At 33.7% G+C, this 26,468-nt stretch overlaps 1 protein-coding gene across 1 annotated transcript; it reads right to left on the bottom strand.

Moving 5' to 3' along the window:
* Positions 1–4,380: 4,380 nt before the first annotated feature.
* On the bottom strand, positions 4,381–21,151 carry LOC127127942 (E3 ubiquitin-protein ligase BRE1-like 1). The gene is made up of 19 exons (XM_051057209.1): positions 20,626–21,151; positions 19,477–19,638; positions 19,259–19,343; positions 15,903–16,130; positions 15,649–15,810; positions 14,447–14,640; positions 14,286–14,369; positions 12,674–12,793; positions 12,376–12,562; positions 12,128–12,288; positions 11,975–12,046; positions 9,939–10,015; positions 9,532–9,726; positions 8,428–8,500; positions 8,211–8,297; positions 7,484–7,621; positions 7,206–7,408; positions 6,955–7,120; positions 4,381–5,084 (listed from the first exon to the last, which is right to left on the bottom strand). The coding sequence occupies exons 1-19, from the start codon at positions 20,734–20,736 to the stop codon at positions 4,953–4,955; spliced, it is 2,637 nt and encodes an 878-aa protein (XP_050913166.1). The 5' UTR covers positions 20,737–21,151; the 3' UTR covers positions 4,381–4,952.
* Positions 21,152–26,468: the final 5,317 nt, after the last annotated feature.

Here is a 26,468-nt window from a genome sequence, read left to right as displayed (position 1 = left end):
GAGAAACCTATGACAGGCATGTTGTTACATAGGTATCTAAATGAAACTATAATTTGTTTGAATAGGGTTGCGTCAACCTTATCTTCATTATCATTCTTCTCAAATTTCAGATATGCTTAAGTAGGAGAGGGTTGCAGGTTTAGACTCAACCATTATTAACCTCTTGAGAACTTCTCTAACATACTTTCTCTTATTAAATATCATGTCTTTCTCAGTCCTTGGGAACTCCATACCTAAGAAACAAGATAGGTTTCCTAAATATGTCATCTCAAATTCTTTCATCATTAACTGTTTGTACCTCTTCAGATTGTTTTTATTGTTACTTGTGACTAACAAGTCATCAACATAGAAACATATGTGTGTTACGTCAGATGTCATTGATTGCATATACACACCATATTTATACCTGCATTTTGTGAAACCCGGTTTCACCAAATAAGAATCATTTTTATTATTCAAAGCTTTTGGTTCTTGTTTAAGGTCGTAGAGCTTTATGCAATTTATATACCATCATTTCCTTCCATGTAGCACAAAATCTGGATGTTAAGTGGCATAAACCACTTGTCCAATAGTGCATTTAAGAAAGAATATTTCACATCAAGGTGAAATGTTAACCAATTTATTTTGCAAGGTAGAGCTATTACTAACCTGATTATTTTTAACCTTGCAATTGGGGCATAAACTTTAGAATAGTCAAGACCTATTCTTTGAAGAAATCCTTTTGCCACTAACATACTCTTATGTTTAGCAACTGATCTATTAGGGTTATGCTTTAGCTTGTACACCCACTTGATTTCAATTGCTTTTGTGTTAGTTGAAAATTGGACAAGTTGCCATGTATTATTCCTTACAATAGCGGTTAGTTCTTATGTCATTCCAACTTTCTAGGATTCATTATTCAAGGCTTCATTATGGTTAATAGGTTTAGCATTTGTTAGTAGTACAAAATGAACCAGGTTTCCATCTTCTGTAACTTCATTATCAATTATCACTTCACAATATTACAGTCTTGATAGAACTACTCTTGTTGTGTGAGGTCTTTCATTCATAACATATTTAACATCATGATCTTTCTCAACTGCTTCTTCTAATGGAGTTTCATCTAAATCTCCATTTGATTCCTCCAAACTTGATTTCATCAAAGGCTTGTATTTGTGTTATTAGATGCTCAGTTCCATGCTTCATTTTCATCAATAATGATGTATCTATTAATCATAAGATTTCCAATGATTGGATTAAACATCTATAAGCTCTAGTTAGTGATAACCAACAAGTATCATTGCTTCACTTTTATCATCTAACTTTTTTCTTCTATCATCAGACACATTCTTATGGAAAATTGAACCAGGCACTTTAAGATGATTTAGATATGGTTTCTTACCACTCCAGACTTTTTTTAGAACTTTGTTCTTCAATCTCCGTGTTCGACACCTATTTAACAAATGTGCAAAAATTGTTACCTCTTTTCCCCATAATGAGTTAGACATGCCCTTTTGTTTCAACATACACCTAGATATATCCAAGATGTTTTTATTCCCTGTCTCAGTTATACCATTGTGTTGAGGGCTATATATAGTTGTGACCTCATGATCAATCTCATGATTTGCACAAAAATCTTCAATTCAAACTTCATCTTTATGTTTGATCATGCACACCTAGAGCTTCATGTTGTGCTCATCCACAAAAGAGACAAAGTACATATTTCCACTAATAATGTGATCCTCAAAAGGACCATAAACACTTGAGTGAACAACTTTTAGGATGCAGGATAATATCATAGGCATGTAATACTTGAAAGCATTTTTGGATTCCTTCCCCACCAATCAACCTTCGCATAGCTTCTCAAGCATTTAAAACTTCGGTAGACCAATCACCACTTCTTATGCAACAAGTTGATTAAGTTATCTGAAGTTTAAATGGAAAAACCTCATATGCCATAACCAACTTTGTTTTTGCTCAACCACACTTTGTAGGCATTGGACTTCTATGGAATTGATCAAAGTCTTAAAGGTTTTATTCTTTGACAAATAAGGCCTCAAGATCATCATATTGCTTGCATCAAACAGTTCAAGGATCTCATTCTTCATTTTTATTGAGAATCTTTTCTCGATAAGCTGACCAATACTTAAAAGATTGCATTTCATACTCGTACATACAATACATCTCCAATGATTACTAACTTATCATAACTTCTTTTGATAACCATGTTACCTATTTCTTCTGCTTGCAATGATCTACTATCAACAACTTTGATCTTGATTCTTCTTGTATCATCACATTTGATTAGATGCGCCTTATGGTCAGTCATATGATTAGAGAAACTTGTGTCAAAGGACCAAGTTTCAGGATCAGAGTAATCATCTTAAACTATTATCATAAAGACCATTGTTTCAGAACCATCTGAAACCTCCTGTGTCACTTTCGCTTCATCAACATATTTATCTTTAGCGACTTATTTTCCTTTGTTGTACTAGTAATCTTTGGCAATGTGACCATATTTATCACAGTTATAACATTGCACATTTTTCTCATCAAAATTATCTTTATGATTTGAAGTCCATACTCTTCTCTTAGAAGATTCAGGTTTCTCATCATTCTTAAGCTTTTGAGAGTGAGACCAAGAACCTTTATTGATAGTGTGTTTGTCATTTTTGCCTTTGAACTTCCATAACCACCGGTTTCTTCCAAGTTTGAGCTTGTAAAGCCTGAATGGGTTCTTGAACACCTCTTATTTTAACTATTCTCAATTCATGGGCTTCTAATGATCCTACAAGATCTTCCAACTTCATTATAGACAAGTCAATATACTCTTGAATAGCCACAATGACATGATTAAAATGAGAACTCAAAGTTCTCATCATCTTCTCAATGGTCATCTTGCATGTCATTGTTTCACCATAACTCTTCATCAAGTGAACAAGATTCTTCACCTTGGACAATAACCTGCTGCAACTTTCTCATTGTCTCCCATCTATAGTAAGTCATGTTGCCTTCGTAAAGATTACAACTTTACGTGTTTGACTTTCTCACCTTCTTCATAATATTTGACAACAATATTTCATGCCTCTTTTGCAGACTCAGCATGAGGAATCCTATCAAAGTTAGCACCATCAACTGCTAATTAAATGCAAAATGACACCTTGCAATCCTTTTTATTAGAATCTTTATGAAGAATGCATTGGCTTTCAATTATGTTTGCTGCAAGCTCAGAGACACCATTAATAACCACCACGAGAGTATCTTGAAAGGTAAAGAGAGGTTTCATATGTTTATGCCATCGTTCTCAATTCTTGTCATCTGAAATTATAAGGAAAATGGGAATGCCATTATCCACATTCATCATTGCAACAAATGTGATTAACAATTATAAAAATCAATGGACTCTAATACTAATTAGTGAAAGTAATATTATGAATTAAATGAGTTCAAATTATTACAAACACATGTATTTATAAGCTATATGTGTGATAACGCTTCATGGATAACTAACCGACTAACCTAATTTATTAATGCTAACCTAATTTATTAATGCTAGTGAAAGTAATATTATGAATTAAATGAGTTCAAATTATTACAAACACGTGAATTTATAAACTATATGTGTGATAACGCTTCATAGATAACTAACCAACTAACTTTCTAACCGTCATTATAGTCATAGATTGATTCATCAATATAATAATTAGATATTATACTCTTAAGGAATACTCCCTCCATTCCATAAGAAGCGACCAATTTAAAATAAAAGAATGCCCCAAACTAAATGATCAATTTCAATTTTTAAAATACTTTTTTCCAATTTTACTTTTTAATTAATATGACTTTCATCATTTTCAATACATGATAAAAATACTTTAATAAAAATATCATTCTCTCTTTCATTTATTCTTTTTCTTAATCTATGTGAAATAATCAATAGGAGTCATCGTAAAACAAAGGGAATATCAGAGTGATTATTCCAATAATAACTCATGGTCCAAAACGTTCCTAATTAAAAACCCGAAAAATTCTCATAACGAATATGCTTTAATGAGAAGAGCAATTAAAAAAAGTCAATTGTATTCTCACGTGCAACTATGAAAATATTCAAGAAAACTAAAATATATTTAAGTTGACTTTTTCAAACATATTTCTTTTTACACACCAAGTCCCCAATCGAATAATTAAATAAAATAAATATTTATCAGCTGTCACCACTATATTGGCAAAATAATCTCATTTCTCTAAAACGCATTTATATCTTTTAAAACACTTAAGTCGCCCCATATTGGTAAAAGTATAACAATTACAGCCATATCAACAAGTTGCACATCTAGAACAGAGTTGAAAGGTTCAACATCCAACAGGTTAAGTTACCAATATAAATAAAAAAACACAAGCTATGATAAAATGGGCATTCATAGGTTACAACACATCAATTACAATGATATCTTGGCATATCATGTATAAGATTACAAGCTATGATAAACCAAAATTGGACGACCCCCTTATAAATCTAAGATATTTACAAGTACAACAACACATGCCTCTGAAGCAAAAAAATTGAACTTCTGCCGTAGCAGCAGGAAAAAGAACTATTAATCTAAAAAGCAAGACATTTCATTGCTCTCTCTTATGAGTTAACTTCCAAGGCATAAAGCCATCATGGCCAGTTTGGGCTACCAATATTTTGAAATATTAATTGTACAGTCAAAGAGCAACCTTCATGGCCTTCTCCAAATCTCATTTGGAAGAAGAATTTTGATAAACCTGCAAAGAACGAATTTTACGTTTCTTGTGGTTTTCAATTCTTTCCACAGAGTAAAATCAAGCATCCCATTTTCAAGAAAGAGTACATGTGGTACTAAGAAACTTCAAGTACCGGCAAAAAGAATCATTTATGGTACAAAAGAAAAGGAGACAGGCACTTGTGGATTGCCACCAACGTTCCTGATCTCGGCAGTTGAACATAGTTACAAATAAACCGGCTTAATATCATTGGCCCCGAAACATGCACCACATTGTGGACATTTGCGCTGCCGACTCCCAGCAATTTTCTGGATACATGAGTTGCAAAACAAGTGGTAGCATTTTGTAATTACCACCTAGCAAAAAAATTGAAAAGATGAGGAAACAGGCAAAAAGAAGGCAAAAAAAAATTCCAATTTTAATTCACAATAGATCATATTGCTTACAATATATCCAACCACACACTAGTGCAGCAAAATAAATTAAGGAAATTGGGAAATCAGATGGTAGCTTTTATTAGCTTTATCCAAGAAGTATCCGTGGATTAATATCACTTCCTTATTGACGAAGCCGATATCAATCTTAAATAATGCAACTGTATACATAATTAAGTCTACTAAAGAGACGTACACCTAAAAATATCTGAAAATCTCATCTTAAAAATGAAAAGGGAGTTGACCACTGCTGTTTAGGCCTCTTATGAATCGTTAACCTTCATTGAACCTTATTTGGTAGTTGGCTTCTTTGTTTGTCCCTTTTTGGGCATTTACAAATCCCTTCTTGGGGTTGTTTGCTCTTCCGTTTGTCTCGTCTTACAATCCCCAACATCAAAAGGTGAAGAAATAGAAAAGAAGACAGTTTTATTCAACCTGAAAAAACACAGGTACTTGTACTCTGGCATAGTCAGATATTTTTCACCTTTATTTAGGTTTATTATCTTCTCAAAAACCCCTTCCACCCTATTCTGGTTTACGACAAAATTGCCACAAGCCTTAGGACACCTAAATAGTTCTCTAGATTCTCCCCTACTCCTAGCAATAAGTAGTTACTGCAGATTGTACACTCTGGCTTGCCTTCATTGCAGCCACCAACACCTTCATTGTGTTGGGTTTGAAGGGGTGGATTTAGTCCCACATTGCTAAGAGATATGGCATGTGTTGTGTTTATAAATGAGGGCTATCCTCACCTTACTAGCCGGTTTTGTAGGGTTGAGTTAGACCCAACCCAAATTCTGAGAGCAACCATATGTTTTATCCCAATCGCCTGAAACCGAACATGAATCTGAAGTTGATACAAGATCTGGAAAAAAAAAATTGGTGTTCCAGAAAAGGGAAAAGCCATTCATGAAGTTGATACAAGATCTGGAAAAAAAATTGGTGTTCCAGAAAAGGGAAAAGCCATTCATGAAATTGATACAAGATCTGGAAAAAAAAATTGGTGTTCCAGAAAAGGGAAAAGGCCATTCTTGAATCAATGAACACTCAAGAGTACAGTCCAACTCATTCGCATGAGATAAAAGTGTCTGATTTTTCAACATTACAGGATATTTGTCCAATCACTCAAAATGAAGTAGAGACCCGCTCTCCCTCACAGTGAAATAGAAACCCAAACAGTAAAAGATAAGTGTACCAAACAGCCCTATACCTACTCACAAACCCAAAACTCTCTTTGTAATCCTTGATAAAAGTTGGAAACAGATCATAGATATAAAGTTGGAGACATTGGAGAAGAATAAAAACATGGGAGACAGTTACTTTGGCAAAAGGAAAAAAAACTGTTGGTTGCAAATGGGCTTAGAGTCGTATATAGTAAAGCAGTGGGTTGATCCAGAGTTATAAACAAGATTGGTAGCCATAGGTTTCACAAAAACCCAACGGAATTGATTTAGAGACATTTTCCTTAATTGCAAATTTCAAAAATGAATAAAGTTCGGGTAATATTATCTCTTGCTTCCAACTATGGTTAGGAGTTACAACAGTTTGATTTAAGAAATGTGTTCCTGAATGGGGAAATAAAGGAAATCTATAAGGAGGCAACTCCCACTCTGACGTCAGCTTGACACTAAACACATGATGTTCCACGTGGGACTTCCACAGGGACACAGGGAGCTCAGTTTGTCAACTCAGGCACAACCCATTGTTGATACTTGATACTCTCCAACATCAACTGCAGCTTAACAAACTTCAATAAATTCATCTAAAAGCTAAAACAGGAATAAAAAATTACCTCTTTTGTCCTGTCTCGACAAATACTGCACTTGACAATTTCCATGTACTCTCCAAGTTCCTGTTGAAGCTTATCAGTTACCGAGGAATCCTCATTTTGTGCTTTAAGTTGTGACAAGTTTCTCCTAGCAACCTCCAGATCTTCCTCTACTGTTTTTTGGGCAAACCTAGTAACAAAAAAACAAACTCGGTAACTTCTGTGCACTAGTAACATTTGAAGATAATAACTTGAATATATTATAGACTAAATACCTTTCTTTCTCAAGTTCGGTTTGTAACTCCATACGAGTCACCCGACTACTGGTAATTCTAGCTTGCAATTCCACCACTGAATCCCTAACCTGCTGCGATGATGGTCTAATATCCGACAGCCTTCTTTGTGTATTCTCCAAACAGCCAGAACTATGAAGTTTGTTGTCCTCAAGTTTTTGAATCTGATCTGAGCAAAACCTTGACTGCATATCAAGTAAACAGAAGTCAATTCCAAATTCACATCTAATAACGTGTGATTTAAATCAAGACCTAGCTACCTGGTCTTCAATTCTTGCAGCTTTGGTATTGTATAAATTAAAAGATACATTTGATTGTTGGTTCTCCTGCTCCATTAATCGCTTCTCCAAAATCAAAGAATCCTGTTTTTGTCTAGCCCTTACACCTTCTAAAACGAGCTACAACAGAGGTGCAATATATATCAAAATGTAACCAATAAAAACAGCATATATCACCATACAAAAATATAAATACACAAGTACAAAATAAATATTGACAAACGGAAGATTCCATTCATTTGCTCTATGCAATTAACATCTGATTATTTCAATATGACGTGAACCAAGCCCAAATCCAGAATTTTCTTTGGCTGTGAAATCAAATTTAAAATTCAAGTACTCCATATTTCATTGATTTTTTTTGGCTGTGAAAGTTGATATGCAAGGAAATTTTTGTAGTACAAAAGAGAGCATGGCCAACATAATGCATCTCTTGAAAAGCTGCTTGGTCAGCTTGTTCAATTTCATTTCTATTTAGTCCATTGTATTCTTGTACTGCTCATCTTCTTTCTTTTTATTGATGACAGTGGGAGAAGGGAATTTTTTTCCATAAATTCGAAAAAAAAATAGATTCTTATCCATATCTAATTACAGGTTTCCAAACTAAAACTTCAGTCTTGTTTATATGAACATGGTAAAGACATCAAATTAAATTAGAATGATTTTCAAATTACACTTATATCGGTGCAACCTAGTTTAAGATAAATACCTTAATATTGTAATCATCTCTCTCAGTAATCTGATGCAACAGATGTTGGTTTTGGGTCTGCATGTCATCATATGCTTGTCCAATAGTCTGTAAGGAAAAAATCCAGAGATAGGCAAAAATTAACATTGTAAAAAATGGACAAATTTCACAAGCTGAATAATAAGAAAAAATTGTCATGTGGAAAGAACTCTGTTCCTTCAAAAAAAAGAAATCCAACCTCTATTTCAGATAAGTAGGCTTCATTTTCTTCATTTTTAGATCTCGAGACATCAGACATTTTACACATCTCCCTGAAAAAACCAAACAGCGTGGATTAGAAAAATTATCTGTGATTACTATTAGCAATTATAGCATAGAACTAAAGCCATACAATTGAAAACAGAAGATGATTGGAAACATTGATTCATGAAATCCTTTCAGATGCTTTCACATTGTTTGCATCAATTTTCATTCTACTTACGAAAAAAATTTAAAATGCATCCATCAACTGAAAGAAAAAGCAAAGTGTAACGTATGTCAATATTCTGCTGAAGAGTCTCCAATGGTTGCAAAGGTTTGAGAATGTAACTGTGGATACATTTCTTAAGACTTATTATCCTGAACCATCTTTGTCTTCTTGGTTTCAACCGATTTCTGTTTTTCTACATCGTGTTGTGTTGTCCTTGGATTGGAAGATTTGATGGAGTACTCCCAAACATAAAAAACGATGGCTTCTAAAATTTTAACTCAACTTTGGACTCTTAAGAGTTTCCATATTACTTAGCTATGAACATTATATATGTATTTCTTATTTTCTTGTTTATTTAGGATTATGAGTCTTGTATCTTTATAAATAGGGGCTAGCGTTATTCTTTTGTATCATGTTAGTATGAAACTATTATCAATAATGTATTATTTCTCTCCTTTAATTTAAAACAACTTCAACATATAATGAACATTTTTGGAACAACGACAAAGTGACTTGGTTTCAACAACTGGAAGCACGCGAAAACTATCACAGAGAAGCATATAAAAAATGAGGCCGTGTTTCCTAAATAACAACTCTAGAAACCTTAATCAATAGAGACTAGGTATGAAAAAATTCATTCAAAAAATCTATAATGAGGATAGGAGAGGACAGATTAAAAAATCATATGAACCAACCATCACAAACCATCTCTATTCTTGACAAACAAAACCAAACAACCAAAAAGATAGAAAAACAAAAGTACATGTAAACATTTGCAAAACTTCATCAAAGATGCACAAGGCAAATAAAATAGATATATGTGTCTTGAGGCAACAATTGGAAAGAACTGAGTAGCAACAATTGGAGATTAACCTTTTAGAATCATCTAATCTATGTCTCATGTCTGCGATCTCAGCTTCAGCTGCAGCAAGGTTTTGCTGTGATCTGGCTTCTGATTCATTTGCTGTTTTAACTCGAAGTTCTAAGTTGTGCTCATCAAGAGATGATTTCAAACTTTGAACATGTGCCCATGCTCCGTATTCTGCTTCCCTTGCTTCCATGACATCCCTGAGACACAGATCTCTGTTAGTGTTCCACATATCCTGCTTCATGCATTTTAGGATGAGGCACATCATTTTACCTCATCATTGGCTCAACAAAAATGGTCATAGCTTTTACAATTCATTTTTCAAAAGTTTTATTATCTTTTGTTTTGGAAAATGTGTGTCCAGAACAATTCGAAGATCATAAGAATTCAAGTTGGGAATTGAAATCCAAACCTTGAATCAATGGTCTCGTGTCTATACATTCGCAGTATCAACTTCATCTCATCCTGAGTCACTCGCAAATCTTGAACCTGTATCAAAAACAAAGGAAATCTGATAAATTATAATAACAAGAAAAGGAAAAGACGGAATAGAAAGTCTCTCTATCGCCTTCATACTCATATAATTAGAATTTCTGAAACTGTAATTTGCAATTATTCATAGATGCAGAAAGTGTGGAGATGTATGAACAGAATGATCTATTCAGCTTCTCAAATTTGATTGAATGAATTCTGTTGCAACTACAATAGAGGCTAATCCCATTTAGAGGAGGGTGCCTAAAGGATAGGGAGAGATTGCCTATAGCACATGTCAGCCAGTCAGTAGTTAAATCACAGATCAGTTAGAGAGGAATACTCCCTCCGGCCTTGTTTATAAGCAAAAGTCTTCTAAAATTTTTTGCCTTAAATATAAGCAAATGTCAACAAATCTAGGCACATTTAATGTCTTTATTTCAAAACTATCCCTAAATTAATTACATAATATTGTTAGTGGATGACAATTTAATTAAGGGTAGATTCGTAATTGTGTTATTTCTTTTACATCAATTCAAGAAAACTAAATACACACTAACTATCTTAAAAAGCGTGAAAGTTGTCTTTTTTTTTTGCTTATAAATCAGGCCGGAGTAGTACTTCAGTGTGGCCGGGTTTAGGCCTGTTACAGTGGGGCTTCTACAAAGATAATTCTATCCTTTGATACATACAAAACTAAGAGTAACCACTTATATGAATTGACATACATCATAAATATTAATTAAAATTATTCTTCATAAGGCAGAACTAATAATAAATGCATCAATCAATATTTATCATCAAATGAAAAATGTTGGATGAGAGAAAACCTATAGAGTCGGATCACAGTCCTAATATTACAATGCATATTCTGATACAGCATAGACTATAGAGTCAGAATTGGCCATGTCTATAGTTTCAATAAAGTCAATGATAAACAAGATTGACTGCAATGCCACAACAGGTTATTCTGACAAAGAAGAAATGTCAGAGGCTGTTGAAGGGGGTTCTGCATGAGCTTGAAAATGTTTCTAAAGCACCCAAAGGATTACCACAAGCCATACACCTAGTATTAGACCCAACAGGGTACCCTAACTACCAAAACGTTGAAACTGAAAGGTTAAGTGAATGAAGCATTGGTAGCAAGCATTATTAGAACATGCATTACTCATATTTTTGTCCAATGGACGTGGTAATGGAAAGGATGACATGTGGAGATTTTGTGTGGACAATAGGGCTCTAAACAAAATCAATACCCAACAAAGTACGTATTCTTGTCAAAGATGACTTGTTGGATGAATTAAGCATTCTAAGGTGTTCTCTAAAGTTGCTATGAAGACTTTATATGGACAACGTGAAGGGCGCTAAGAGTTTCTGGTAATGCCTTTTGGAATATCAGGTGCACCATCTACTTGATATTCAAAACAAATGTGCCATCTACATTCCAATCATTCATGGGTGAAATACTCAAGCTACTTCTTAGGAAATTTGTATTGGGCTTTTTAAATGGAATTTTGGTTTACAGCCGAAATGTGGAGATCCATGTCACTCACTTGAGGAAGGTCCTCCAAGTATTACAAGATAAATTGAAGGTGGATAAAAAGAAACGTAGACTTGGTCAACATAGTTTGGAGTAATTGAGGAACACCATGTTTGCAGAAGGTTGCGGGCATAAAGAAATTGGAGGCTATGTGTTGGCTACCTATGTGTCGGTTGCCTACACGTAAAGACACTACTAAGTGACTTTTAACAACACGTAACTTACACTTCATAATAATGAGAGGAAAAATAACACCTTTCAATGATAAAATACAAGCTATATTGCAGAACTTTTTCTGTTATGATAGGTACACAATACTGGCATCTACATCACAGAAATTTCAAGAAACAACAATAGATTACAAATAGGGCGGGCAAGTTTGAAGAATAACAACTCCGTGTAGCTGATAATTTTCCAAGAGCAAAAGATCGACATACCACAGCAAGAAGTCTGTTTATCTCGGCAAGTTGACCAGCAGACCTAACAGATAATTTGTCACATTCTTTTACCTGATATTTAGAAACAAACATTCATAAGGAACTGTGATTTTATGTTGCCAAAAGGTACAGTTCATGTAAGCAAACACCAACCTTCCGAACAAGAGTACTGGAAATAGAATGCACATCTGCACGCAGAGAATGGAGATCTGAAGCTGATTCTTTATACTTACTAAGTTGACTTTGCATGGATCCCATCTCCTCAGGAAACGAAGAAAGCAGAGATTTAAATTCAGCAATAATTTCTTTCCTTCCTGAAGCAAAGGCAAATGCAACACCAATAATTAACCATAAAGGAGTCGAATATCATGCTTTACAAAGAAAAGAGGGGAAATACCAACCCTGTTCTCTTGCTTCCTCTTTAAGCTTGTTTTCAATCACCTTTTTTTGCTCGATCATTTTCTGTATCTCAGTGCGTATATCAGCAACTCTAAGATCAGAAACTGTCACAGATCTTTGAAAAAGATCAGCTAAATCATTTTTGATGTACCACTCCCTCTCCCTCCATGCAAGATTATCCTTCTCAGCCTACAAGTATATATAGCATAATCGGGAGCGGGACTGTCATCATCAGAAATACATTCTAGCAAATGGGATAACAATCACAAGGCACAAATGAAACTACCGACCAGTAACAACCTGTAGTTTCTCATATAAGGCCTGATACTCCTGCACTTCCAATTTTGATTTTTCTATCTGATCTTTAACCAATTGGAACGCATGGGAAGAGGTAATACACTTCAAATTCTTCAGTGTGTTCTGATGTAATCATTTGAAGTCAAAAACTATGCTGTGATAGAAAAGGAAAATATACAAACAAATGTGCATAACATCATAATCATAAACAATAGTAAAACCTAGGGTGTCAATAGTGCTAAATAGTGGCGCTATAGAGGCGGTCAGGGTGGACACTGTACTGCAGCAGTAACGCTGCATCCTCAAGGTACGGTCATAGAGGCCGCTGCCCAAATCACAATGTTGGGCGCGCTACAGATCATACCAGGAAAGGGGAAGAACACGCTCAAAAACAAAAGGAAAACTAGACTTCCTCACTTTTTTCGACAGCCTTCTTTCATCTCTGAAATCATTCCATCCGGGTTTTCCAATCACCTTTTGCATTTTCCGACGAGTCCAGCACTTCCAACCTTCTTCAAGGTTAATACACACAATGTGTATCTCTTATTAGCTAGGGTTTTAATTCTTATTTTATTTGTATTTGTATAAAGTGAATCATGGGCCTCTAATAAGTGATAAGTGGTTTGGGCCTAGAATCAGAACCATGTTATTATTTCTTTTCATCCACTGATTTGATTCCCTATTTCAAAATAATATTTATTGCTACTATTGATATTTCAGGTATCTACGCATGTCTTAACAAGAAGAGTAATAAACATTTTTTCAAAAAAAAAAATAAGTGTAATTAACATTCATTTATAAATAATTAAATACTAAAGTGGCCACTATTTTTATGAGAATACTAAAGTCACCATGAAAAATGGATAGTCCAACAGCCACCAAAAATAGTACTAATAGTTTCAGTCAAAAAACACTACACTCTCTTAACCAAATAAATGAGTCCCTTGCTTAAAAAATAATAATATGAGTCTCTTATTAATTAACCCGTCATCTTCTTTTCTTCCAAAAGAAACCCTTCATCTTCTTCACTCATCTTTCCTTCAGTTCTTCTCCACTGCAATTCATCAGAGGATGGGTGTGGAAACCAAGTATGAAATTGCCCCTTTCGATTTCTTTCTTCATATGCAACAATAAAGCTGGAACTCAAAACTGGAAATGTGAAAACCTGTGAGTTTTTTACGGTTCTCTCTTTCCATCTTTCTGCTACGTTAACTTCTGCAAATTCTACACGAATTTGGATGAACCAAACCGCAAAAGTACCATGAATCAGTACCAGCAAGCCAATTCACAGTTCCCTTGTTAGGGTAGCGAATACGGTGACTATGAAGTGGGTATAAACTCCATAAAATAGTAACAAAAATGTGAAGTTAAATAGAATGCATACATATATTAACTATTTATAGTCTCAATTGTTATTTTTAGTTTTTATTAACTTATAGTCTATAGAGTATTGGTGTAAAAAATAGTCTATATATAGTATTAATCATTTAATAAATATAAAAAAATATTACATGACAGATTCCAGATGCGGGTTGACCACTCCGCGCCACCATTTGGGATAGGGAACTATATGGGTAAGAATACCAAAGTAGAGAATGAAACAATGAAAACAAACCTGTAGATCACACAATTGCTGCAATAATCTTATTCTTTCCTCATGAAGACTTTTGAGTTCCACTAATCGTGTTGAAGCTCGGTTCTAAGAAATTCAATAATTAAGATAAAATATCCTATAAATTATAAAACCAAATCAAAAAAAAAAATCAGAAATTATACCAGTAGCTCCTTCAAAGAAGATTCCATATCTTGTAAATCCTTTTGTTTGTCTCTGATCTTATCATTAGGAATGTTTGTATTTCCAACAGTTAATACTGGAAGAACTGCCCCTTTGGCTGCATCCTTTTCTACCTTAAGAGTTGCAAGTTTGTGATTGTTTTCTTCTAACTCTGAGACCGTGCTTTCCAGTTCCCCTAAGTAAGTCAACGAGAGCAAGAAAAATAAATTTTATATTGAATGCAACCTTCAAAGCATAATTTAAATTACTATTATGAGTAGATTTATTTTTCACTCTTGTCCTCAGAAAGAGAAAGAACATAGTTGTAATAGTTTATATGATATATGTTACAAATGTTCCTGAGCACTCAAAAACTTTACTCTGCTTGAATGGACAAAATCATTTAATTCTGCTATTTGGTCTCAGAAAGAGAACGAACATAATTGTAATAGTTTATATGATATATGTTACAAATGTGCCTAAGCACTCAAAAACTTTACTCTGCTTGAATGAACAAAATCATTCAATTCTGCTATTTGGTCTCAGTTTATATGATATCTAGCCTCTTTCCTAAAGTTGAGTTTGATCAAGTGCCATTGGAATTTTAATAGATCTAAGACCATCTACTATTTATACATTTTTCATGGTTTTCAAAATCATGGTTTGAATCTCAAATTGTGAAATATAGCATAAAATGCACCCTGTACAAAATAAAAACTTAATTAAATCACTCACTCAAAAAGTGAGTCATAGATTCCTCTTCTGTAGCAATAGTATGAGGGCAAGAGACCCACTTCCATTAAGCTAAAGGATGAAGGAAAAAGAGTTTATTCACCCACCAAAGTGTGCTTATAATGCCCAAGCTCAGTGTATGTGATTTACCTCTCTGCAAGGTTCTTACCCACCACGAGCTGGTGGGGGCTCACATTAGAGTATACTTGTTACTTAGGTTATTTCATTTTCCTTGACCTGCTTTGGCATGTGCCCTACTTTCTAACAATTCTTATATGCTTTTGTAAGTGTATAACTCAAGTACAAACAGCCATGGTCATATGCATACTCTACAGCCATTGAAATTTCTATATATACTTTTCAACCTTATTTCAATTTTGTACTTGAAACAAGTCACTGTATAGATTTCATAGTATATCTTACAATATGAGGATAAGATTAATTGCTTTAGATCATAGTAGAGAGAATTTACCTTTTAATTGTTTAAGCTCGGCTTTATTTTTTGCATCCAGATCCCTCTGAATTCGGAAAACGCTTGCTAAAGACTTGTGCTTTAAGTGAAGTTCACTTAATGTCAATCTCAAGTTTTTACTTTCCACCTCCATATCATTGGATAACATCTGCCCACATGAAACTATAAACAGGCAGTGTAACCAAGTAAGCTAAGAGACTGCACTTAAAGAATAAGGCTTAATCATATACAAAAATTAAGCACTTATAGCTTACCATCTCCTCGAAGCTTTTTCAGTAGTGCAGTATGAAATCCATCTTTCAAACACCGAAAGTTATTAATGAATGTCAATATATTATTCAAAATGTTTTTAGCTTTTTCAGAAGTAATTTCTCTATGTTGCACCATCTCATTTGCGAAGTGAGAAGAGGAGGAACTTTCAGTTGCACCAGTTTGCAAAAGTCGGCTAAGAAAAACATCTTGAACAGTAGATGAACTACCATCTGGCAAACAAATCAAAGAATCCTTATTAGCAGATATACTTCCCCGACATATAAACAATTAATGTCATATCCCAATGTAATATCAAAAAATTTAGTAATTTAAGCAAAGAAACTGTAACCGCCAGAAAGATAGGTACTGAAGCTCATATCACTGAAAGTAATTCAAACTTCGAAAGGCCTCTTTGAATAGAATGCAGTATTGAATATATTGATGGGTTAAAACACTCAATTAATTAAGAATTATGTAGCATAATTAAAATATAAACCATGGAACAAACATCTAAGATTTTCTGCTGCATATCAAACTATCTTAAAACACTTTTATTGTGATACTATTATACTATATTTGGATTGACAAAAGAAAATACAACAGAATGAGAACTACAGAAATTAAATTTTTCTGCTTGTTTGAATGAAGGAAGAAGTGAAGAGGAAAAACATGATTGGAAAAAAATTTGAAAAAAATTCAAAGTGTCCAATAAATTTAATCTACATTCGACTTATTGCATTTTTTCTTGTAATCAAAAAATAGTTAACAAGAAGCGGCAACAGAGTAGAACCCATAATCATCAATTTCCAACCATAACGGCAGCGCGTAGCAACTTACCAAAAACAAAACAACATTGTAGGTCCCCAACCAACTGGACATTGATTATTAGAATGGAACACAAAGCAACAAAGATAGGTTGCGCAAGAGGATGGGATGACAAACCAATGGGACTTTTCCGGAAAGCACCACAGAAAATGCAGATCCTGCCAGAAAGTCATCAAAGAGGAGGCTTGGTCGTGGAGGAGGAGCCTGGGTTGCGACTTCGCACAAGGCGGTTGAGTTAGAAACTTCAGAATGCACATGGTTTTTTAGCCATTCATGGAAAATATCTAAAATGCCCCCAATTCTTTTGTAGATAACTAAAATATAATGTTTCTATGGGGTTTTGTAGGGCTCGCTGTTGCAAAAGATGTATGCGCATGAGACAGTATGATATCACAGATCCTATTGAGTTTACATTGCAAACAATCTCAATCTACGATGCTAAAGCATGCTATTGATAACAGAGGTAGAACCCTTCAGGAATTAATCAACTGTCTTCACTTAAATCTCACCCACGGTGGAATACATCAACTTATGGGGAGCTCTTGATTACTAACATTACTAGTCATTAGTGAATATAAATATTTACCAAAAATAGCATAAAGAAAGTGTGTGATGAGCTAAAGCTAACCATTTGGTATCCTAGTAATCACATCAATAAATATGTGAATAATGTTTCCTATTATATATTTTAAAACAATAAAGTAAATCAAGGTGAAAACAATGCTAGTTTTATTGGAAATATCTCAAGATTATACAATTTTATGCACCAAATAATTCACTTTTTGCACACTACTTGGCTCCGTAGCCAGTAAACAACTAACCAACTAAAAGAAGGCATAAATGATAGATCTAAACATTGAACTAATGAATGAATGCCTATTATACTAGTGCTTTGCTTGGTGTGAAGGGAAGTGTTAATTGGGACGTGGTTGTGGAATCAAAGAACCAGTGTGTATTTCCAATTTTCCATGCAAGCAGTATGACATGATACATGTGCGTTGCACGCATTTAGCATTGCTGCTCTAAAATCTTATTACAACCGTTGAAGCGTTTTACCACTAGTTGAGTCAACTACATAGGTAAACAATGTCAACTGTCCTATCATAAAGCATGTTTGGTGACAACTATTTAGATTCAAATCCTCCTTGGTCCCTATAATATTCTCAAGTCTCCCTCTACCTCAAACCACTTGCAAGTACCTCCACAAGACTTTTCCACATATACAAAATCACCTAATGCATGACTATTATTTTCTGCAGTAGGTGTTATCCTGCTCTCTCTAATCTTTGCATTCCTAATCCATCAAGTAAAATCTTCCTATTTAGATACCTTTATTTCCATGAATATATGAGCAATTATATCAAACCATCTTTTTAACAGGACAGCTTTCCACAATACCTCTCTAAGCACCTCTAACCTATCGATGGCGGATGGAGGACCATCGCAGAAAGCCAAATTTTCTTTATTGGAATGAAATGGAATCAAATGAAACATAATGGAATGACAATTCCATTGTTTGAATATGTTTATAATGTAACAGGAAGAAAAGATGGTTCCATCACATACTATTGGAGAGGAAGAAAAAGGGTATTGTATGCAGCATAATAAAATGAAATGTATTCAAGCAAGTTCCATTTCAATATAATGTTCTGTAAAAGAAGCAACAGATTACAAGCACATCATTACTGTCCAAATTTAAATGAGAACTACTGTAATTAAAGCTCTAATTCTTAAAGAAATTACACTCCCTATTAATAGTAATACCAAACACAGGATGCTGCGGTAAAATAAAAGAAGCAGTGTTTAATCAATATCATTAACTAGTGACCTAAATCACCTAATACAACCTAAATAGCATAAACTTGAAGTCCCAAATAGTTGAACCCCTAATAAGGACAGCAAAAAATTTCCTAATGAAAATTAAACATCATGGCCATCTAAACTTTCAAAAAGCCAAGGTATTGACCTCATTAAGGTTCCAACAGGATTTCTACAAGACATAAAGGCAAATGGGAGCTACAATTACCTTTTGCATGGTATAAAAAACTGTGCTTTTAGATTAACTTGTTTGGCTCCTTGGAAAATATTACTTATCGTTTGTTTAATAAGTAAAGATTCCAAAATTGTAGTTTAAATTATTTTTATGATTGTACTGACAAAAATTCAAATTATAGGGCATGCAAAATGAAACTTGTAAGTAACTTTATGAAGGACAACAATGAAGACCCCGAGGGATAAAGTATATAATACAACTGGTGTTTGCATTGATAATCTACACCCAACACTGAAAGTACGGTAAAAAAATTATTATGAATGAACTTGCTAGCAATCAATGTCCCTTACTATATATAATCAGGCAACTTTAAATTGAACTTTCAATCCTTTCCGCCAAAGAGAAAAATCAAGGCTCAATTGTTAATGAACACAAAAAAATGCATTGTGGCAATACATGCAATTAAACAAATAATCAAATCACATAATCTTCTTACAAGACAACAAAAGAAATTAAAGGCCGTGAGTAAATGATCCTCACCATCTGTACTTGATACAAATCTGGAATATGCTTTGCGGTTAGACTCCCTTGTGCGTTCAGAACGCGACTCTAGATCATTAACCAGCTATGCTTAGAAGATGGACAACAATCAGTATACCATAGTGATGTAAATTGATAATAAATCAATAAGAAAATTAAAAACTAAGGCAATCATATAATATTACAGAAGGAAGCAGTAATGAAATTGAACCAATTACCTGCTCCCAAGACTTCTTGACCACTGCTAAAGTAGAATCATATGACTGTTGCCTCTCCTTCAGTTGAGAAAATTTATTCTCAAAAGTTGCATATTCTAACTTCTGAGTCTCTAATTTCTGTGTAAGCTTTTGATTTTGATACTGAAGTACAGCAATATCAAGCTACAGCATAAGAAGAGAATGCATAAGAAGAGAATGCATAAGTTCATATACAAACAGTGACACTTCTTATTAGCACAGTTCAGCCTATGTGGTAGATCCATAAATGAAATCTATATGATGCGTTAAATACATGACATATAGTAACAGGAAAAAAACATATGGTAAAAAATCTTTTACAAGATTTGGATTATTAAATATATACATATGCATTAACTTATGAAGGAACGAAACCAAATCAGTATCATCCTACATAAACAAAACTTTCACTCATTGTTTCTCTAGTTATTCAGCAGTGTTCATTGCAAATCAAGGGATTGAATGATTCAAGGGTTTTAAATGATTTCCAGTCTTTAGACTAGTAAAAGTACCACCTCTGAAATTAAGAGTAACTGATCAATCATCAAATTCACCACTTCCAGATCAACCACATCGTTTGGATCCTAAACCCCTAGGTCAGAAAAGTAAATGGTGGGAGCAAAAGGATAGGCCACAATAAAAATTACTTTTTATATTCTAAGCAAAATGAAGCCAGAAAAGGGAAACCACCGAACAATAAGTGTACTCGGCAGATTACAAGGAGTGTTTTGGTAAAATAACTTGATAAGCATCAAACAAGTCTTACCTCTAGGGCAAATCAACTACATAAATTAGTAGAAATCACCGGTCTCTATCATATTAGAGATCGAGAACAATTAAACTCAAGCCTTAACTTTTCGCTTAAGCATATGACTATCATATATAATCATAACTCTTTTTCACAATAAATTTGATTCAAAAACCTTTGATTTGGAGAAAGAACTAGCAAGCGGCTATCTAGTCAAACAAACCAAGTAAAATCAAAATAAAATTTTACAGATATAAATTGCCACTTAATCATCATACATAAATCAACAAGTAAAATTCAAGCAACAAGCAACAATTAACCACAGAAAACACAAGCATCAAAAACTAATAAACAGTGGATTAAAAACATGAAATTTTTTATACCTTTTTGTCTTCAGAAATAGGCAAGAACGGTAACTTCTTGGCAGGTTCAGGTGTGGGTGACAAGGAGCTAAAGTGACGCCGTTTTCTATCATGCTCACTCATACTCCCCATTGAAACCCCACACACACAAACCCTAGAAAGCACTAACTTCGCTCATCACGTAACATTCAAAAAGCTAGATTGGAATAATAAAAAAAACCTCACAAAGTGCTTCAGTTATCCCTAAACACAATCAAAACTTCAATTCTAAAACAAATCCCTATAAATCAATTCCACAAAACCCTAATTCAAACCCAAAACCTAATAAACCCAAAATACTGGAGAAAAAAAATTCAACTAAACATAAACTATTCTAAACTAGTCTATTTTGTATCTATCTAGTTTGAGAGTTTGTTGGAAGAAGGTTTCAATCTATTTCTCTCTCTAGAAGTTCTTTGCATATTCTCTCTTTGTGAGAAACACACGAAGTGGGAGAGAACTAAAGTGGGTACTTTGTATTTTGTTTTGAAGAATGGTTAAAGTGTAATTTCGGTAAGTATTGGAGGGTAGTTTTTCATAAGTGAGTTCATGCGTGTGGGAAGGGGTCAATGTGTGCATCGCGTGAGTGAACGAAACGGATGTAGCTTTGAGTTGATTAACTGTGATTCTATGAATGGATATATCTTTTTACTTTTTTTTTACGGAAATTATAATTATGGTAATACTGAATTAAGAAATACTAGTAGAAAATATAATCTTAGCATATGTAATATTATTTGTTCTTTTTTTTATAACTAGCGAGCAAATTATTTTATTTTATAAATATCCGTATTTAGTATTAAAAGTTATTAAAAGTTATTAAAAGTTATTATTTTAAAATATTTTGATTTACCAAAAAATAATATTATTTGAAAATAATATATTAACAACTTAAATTAAAATAATAATTATTTTTTTCTTATTTTTTAAAATTTAGAGTAAGAAATTATTGAATAGCTTACTAGTTTAATTGGTATAGATTTTTTTATACACATTATTTCATATTAGAATTAGGATTATGTTTGTGGTGTGTACTCTAGATAAGATGATCAAGTCTTCGGTGCGGCGGATCATAATGGTGGATCTGTAAGATTAGCATTTTGTATTGGTCAAAAAGTACATGTATGTGTTCCTCCTGCAATGTAAGGGGACTCGGAGGTCTTAGTATATTTATAACGTTGTATGGTGGTTAGGATTTGCTCACGATAGCGAGAAGCCCTGTATGGATATTTTACGGTGGTTTTATGAGTCTTACTCACGTGAGGCGAAAGACTCTATATATGAATGGTGTACTTATGTGTAAGCGTATATGAATGTGTGATCAATATGAGTTATGATCTCCCCTCTTCCCGTGAAGGGAGGAGTATTTATAGAGATCTTTTGGCCTAGGCACTACAACAAATAACGTTTTTTATGATGAAGTTTTCACCACGAACAATATACGGGAGCGTCTTGTTTTATTTTTTATTATTTTTAAAAAAATCCATTACCTCGGTTTTATGAAAAAATGACATAAATATATGTTCAGGGTTTAATATTCGATTCTTAACTCCTGCAGTTTTATGTTTTATATGGAACCAAAAAGACGCCTTTAGTTTATATAAATTTTATGTCGGATATGTTACCTCGGTTTTCATTAAAACCAAGATAAATACTCTTTAATTTTTTATTCTTGTTGGAATCAAAAAGGCACCTTTACTTTTTATAGATTTTACGACCTATGTGTTACCTCAATTTTCAATATAATCGCGATAAATACTCTTTATATTTTTTATTCACTTAGTGTCTACTTTATTCACTTCTCGAGCCCTAGCGAAATAACACTTTTTCTCCATCCAATGAAAGAACGCTTATTCTCCAAAGAGCCCTAGCGAACCAAAAAACTCTCTCACCATTATTCTTCGGAATGTTATTGTTGTCGCTTTGGTTCATTATTGTTGTTCTTATTATTCTCCATTACGGTTGTTTTTATTATTTCTTTATATTTTTTATTCCCTAGATGTCTACATCATTCACTTCTCGAGCCCTAGCGAAGAATACTTCTTCTCTAGCCAACGAAAGAACACTTATTCTCCAATGAGCTCTAGCAAACAAAAAAACTCCCTCACCATTATTCTCCGGTATGTTATTATTGTTGTTGTTCTTGTTGTTGTTTTGGTCCATTACTGTTGTTCTTGTCATTCTTCATTACTGTTGTTATTGCTGGTGTTGTGTTAAGAAGCTTTATTTTTGTTGGTTGTGTACTATTTTTATTTTATTTTTCAGAAGCTTTATGTGATTATGGATCGTAGTTGGATGAAAGACAATGAATTAAGTAAAGAGTGTGAGAATGAAGTGAAACACTAGATGATCAGTTGTTCTTCAAGGTAAACATCTTCCTAATAGTGCTGATGAAAATCAAGATTTTAACTATGAGACGCCCTTGTTTAGCAACACATGTACATTAAGCATCTGAAGAAAATGATTCAAATGATGGGTATGTTATTCGTCGTGATCATGATAATGGAATATGGGAAAACTAGTAAGTAAATATTTTATATCCCTTTGAAATTTATAATTAATCATTTTACTCATCTTTAATCACTATGTTATATATTTAAAGTTGTTATTGATTGACCTAATTAGTTTTAAATGTTGTTCAAACTATAGGTGTTTAAGGACTAATGACAAATCCTATTGGATAGCCTACAAAACTTTCCATTTTGGTTATTGGTTTGTTTTATAATCTTTTGTTTTAGTTTTGATGTAAAATTATAAAGTGTGTGCCATCTTGGGTTTGAATTTCGTTAAATCAATGAATATTTATGATACAATGTTTAAGATATAGAAATTGGCAAAATGTACAATGTTTCTGTTTCAGAAATCTGCAAATATATTTACATAAAATATATGATGTGCATGTTATTCGTCGTGATCATGAATAGGGGATATGGGAAAACTAGTAAGTAATTGCGGTATATCCCTTTGAAATTTATAATTAATTATTTTACTCATTTTTAATCATTGTACTATATATTTAAAGTTGTTGTTGATTGACCTAATTAATTTCAAATGTTATTGAAACTATAGGTGCTTAAGGACCAGTGACAAATCCTATTGGACAACCTATAAAACTTTCCATTTTGGTTATTGCTTTTGTTTCATAACCCTTTGTTTTAGTTTTGATGTAAAATTATAAAGTGTGTACCATTTTAGGTTTGTATTTGGTTTTATCAATGAATATTTGTGGTATAATATTTCAAATTGAGAAATTGACAAAATGTACAATGTTAATGTTTCAGGAATCTGCAAAATATGGTTTTATATTCAGGAATATGGTTCTATAAATGGTTCTGTAATACAGGTGCAAACGACAGTACAAAAAAACTTACATTGAGATAATACCTCGGTGCTTACATAAAACTGAGGTAATAACATTGTACGCGTCATTCAGTTCTAAAAATAATAAAAATGTTGATGGTGGGGATCAAACCCATGACCTTTTAATCTCTGACCTTGATTTTAAGAACACCGAGATGACAAGTGATTGTTTTTCATGTCACCCTTCGTTACCTCTCATGTGTAGCCGAGATTAAATGCATTTTGTGGTTGATGTTGGATGTGTTATTTGTAGTAGTGAGGGTTTGGGTAACCCTAAGTGGCGACAACTACTCCCTCCTAACTATGAGAGATTATTGACTACCTAATCTTTCGGGAGTAATAGTGGACTTCTTCTCCCTTGACTAACAGTTTTACATACGTCATATGTAACACCCCGATAATAATAAAATAATTATTTGAATTGAGTTAATAATTTAATTATTAATTTAATTAAATAATTGGAAATTTTATTATTATTATTATTATTTGAATTATTATTATTTTGGAATAATAATTATTATTTGGAAAATATATATAAGTTGGAATTAAGGAAAAAAGTCCCATTGAGAGTAAAAACATTTCACGTGAAAACAGAGAAAATCGTGAAAAGGGAAAAGGGCAGAGAAGGGGAGAAAGGAGCTGAAGAGCCAAGGTTGAAGAACGGAAAGGCTTGAAGCTCAAAGATTCGCCGGATTGTTAAGGTAAGGGGGGTTTATCGTCGATTAATGGGTATTTTGGGATAATATGTCATGGGTAGTGATAAGCCGTTAATTTGACCCTAATTGGGATTTGTAAATGTTGAAATGTTGTTGGATGAACTGTGTTGAAAGTTGAAATTAAATCGGTATTTGTGTGAGTAATGTTTTCCCGATCGTATAGCTGTTTACGGAATCGGAATCGGAGGTCCGGAAGTCCTCCAACGGCGGAATTCTGCATTCTGCCGTGTGTTAGCGCAGGAATTGTTGTTTGGTCTGCGTTAACCGGTTAACCCAGGGTGTTACCCGGTTAACACTGTATTGAAATGTGAAAATATTGAGTTTTTGCCTGCGTTAACCGGTTAACCCAGGGCGTTAACCGGTTAACGCTGTTGCGTTTTGCCAGAAAGTGAGTTTTGCCTGCGTTAACCGGTTAACCCAGGGCGTTAACCGGTTAACACTGTTGCAGAGTGAAAAATTATTGTTTTTAAACGTGGTGTACCTAATTGAGGGTTGGCCTATGTTGCCTATGGTGTAATAGGGATAAATTCCCGCTGTTTTGAGTAGTATATGCAATATTGAAATGTACTAATATTGTGGTTGTTGTTTGGCATAATCTGACATGCTTATGTGATGAAAGATTGATGATGTATAATGATGTACACGATGCTGTGAATGTATATATTATGCATGTATGTGTGAATGGACTGTTGTATGGCTCAGAGTGTGAGCATATGTTTATTCTCGAATTATTGTTGATGTTGCATTGCTAGATGATTAGCATGCATGGCATAGCCTTCGGGGCTGTAGCTAATTCCCATAGTGAGGAATTAGTGAGTGAACCATTGTGGGTTGTTGTTGATGTTTGCATACTAGATGATTAGTGTGCATAGTCTAGCCTTCGGGGCTGTAGCTAATTCCCATGGTGAGGAATTAGTGAGTGAGTCACTAGGTCTCAAATGAGTGGGACTAGTGAGCTTAGTAGCCGTATCTGGAGGGATCGGTGAGCTTGAACTATATGTTCGAGAATAGTCGGTACCGCATGTGTAGAGTCTCATTGCATAAAAATATGTATGGCGTATAATATGAATGGATGTGTTCCAATATTATACGTTTGTTGTGTTGTTGTTAAGTATGATTTGAGATTATACTGGTATTGTATATTGATGTTGAGTATGATGTTTAAGCCAATGAGCTATTACTGAATGTGTATTGCAATTAGGGTGATTGATGTGTTAATTACTTGGCATTACATGTTGTTTTATAATGCTTATTATATTGATTGAGGAACTCACCCTTACAACTATTTTTCAGGTAACGAGAAATGAGTTGAGTAGAAGCAAATGCTTGGAGTCTAGTGTAGTCTCCCTAGTGGGTCATGCTCTGATAGATGTAACATCGGGCGGGAACACTTTGATTATTATCGTTGTTGTGGTTGAACTAAATTACATGTGATGTTACATGTTTTGCATGATTGAGTTGATCTCTATCCGCTGCGTAATTGTGCAAATACTTTATATTTAAATTAAATAAAAGAGCATGATTGTTATATTGTTTAAATGGTGTGGAATGTTTGTGTGACACCCTTGGTGCACTATTACTCTGATTATATGTTTATTATTTTAATTAATTTTTGGGGTATTTTAGAAGGGTGTTACATTAGTGGTATCAGAGCATAGTCGGTCGTGTCGAGTCGTAATTATTCTGTTTTCCCCGTACGGGATAGGTGTTGTGTAACCCTATCAGTACTTATTGTTTTAGTTTGTTGGG

This window comes from Lathyrus oleraceus, chromosome 3 (assembly GCF_024323335.1).
Source record: "Lathyrus oleraceus cultivar Zhongwan6 chromosome 3, CAAS_Psat_ZW6_1.0, whole genome shotgun sequence".
Taxonomy (NCBI): Eukaryota; Viridiplantae; Streptophyta; class Magnoliopsida; order Fabales; family Fabaceae; genus Lathyrus; species Lathyrus oleraceus.
The sequence above is the reverse complement of the archived record's forward strand: the minus strand, read 5'-3'. Positions and strand labels throughout refer to the sequence as shown.

Excerpts from the sequence above, each read along its gene's own strand:
- LOC127127942 (XM_051057209.1), bottom strand. The coding sequence starts at position 20,736 with ATGGGGAGTATGAGTGAGCATGATAGAAAACGGCGTCACTTTAGCTCC. Across the intron at positions 15,811-15,902 it reads GAAAAAGCTTCGAGGAGATG|TTTCATGTGGGCAGATGTTA; the intron begins GTAAGCTATAAG and ends GCCTGTTTATAG. Across the intron at positions 12,794-14,285 it reads AGCAATTGTGTGATCTACAG|AACACACTGAAGAATTTGAA; the intron begins GTTTGTTTTCAT and ends TGATTACATCAG.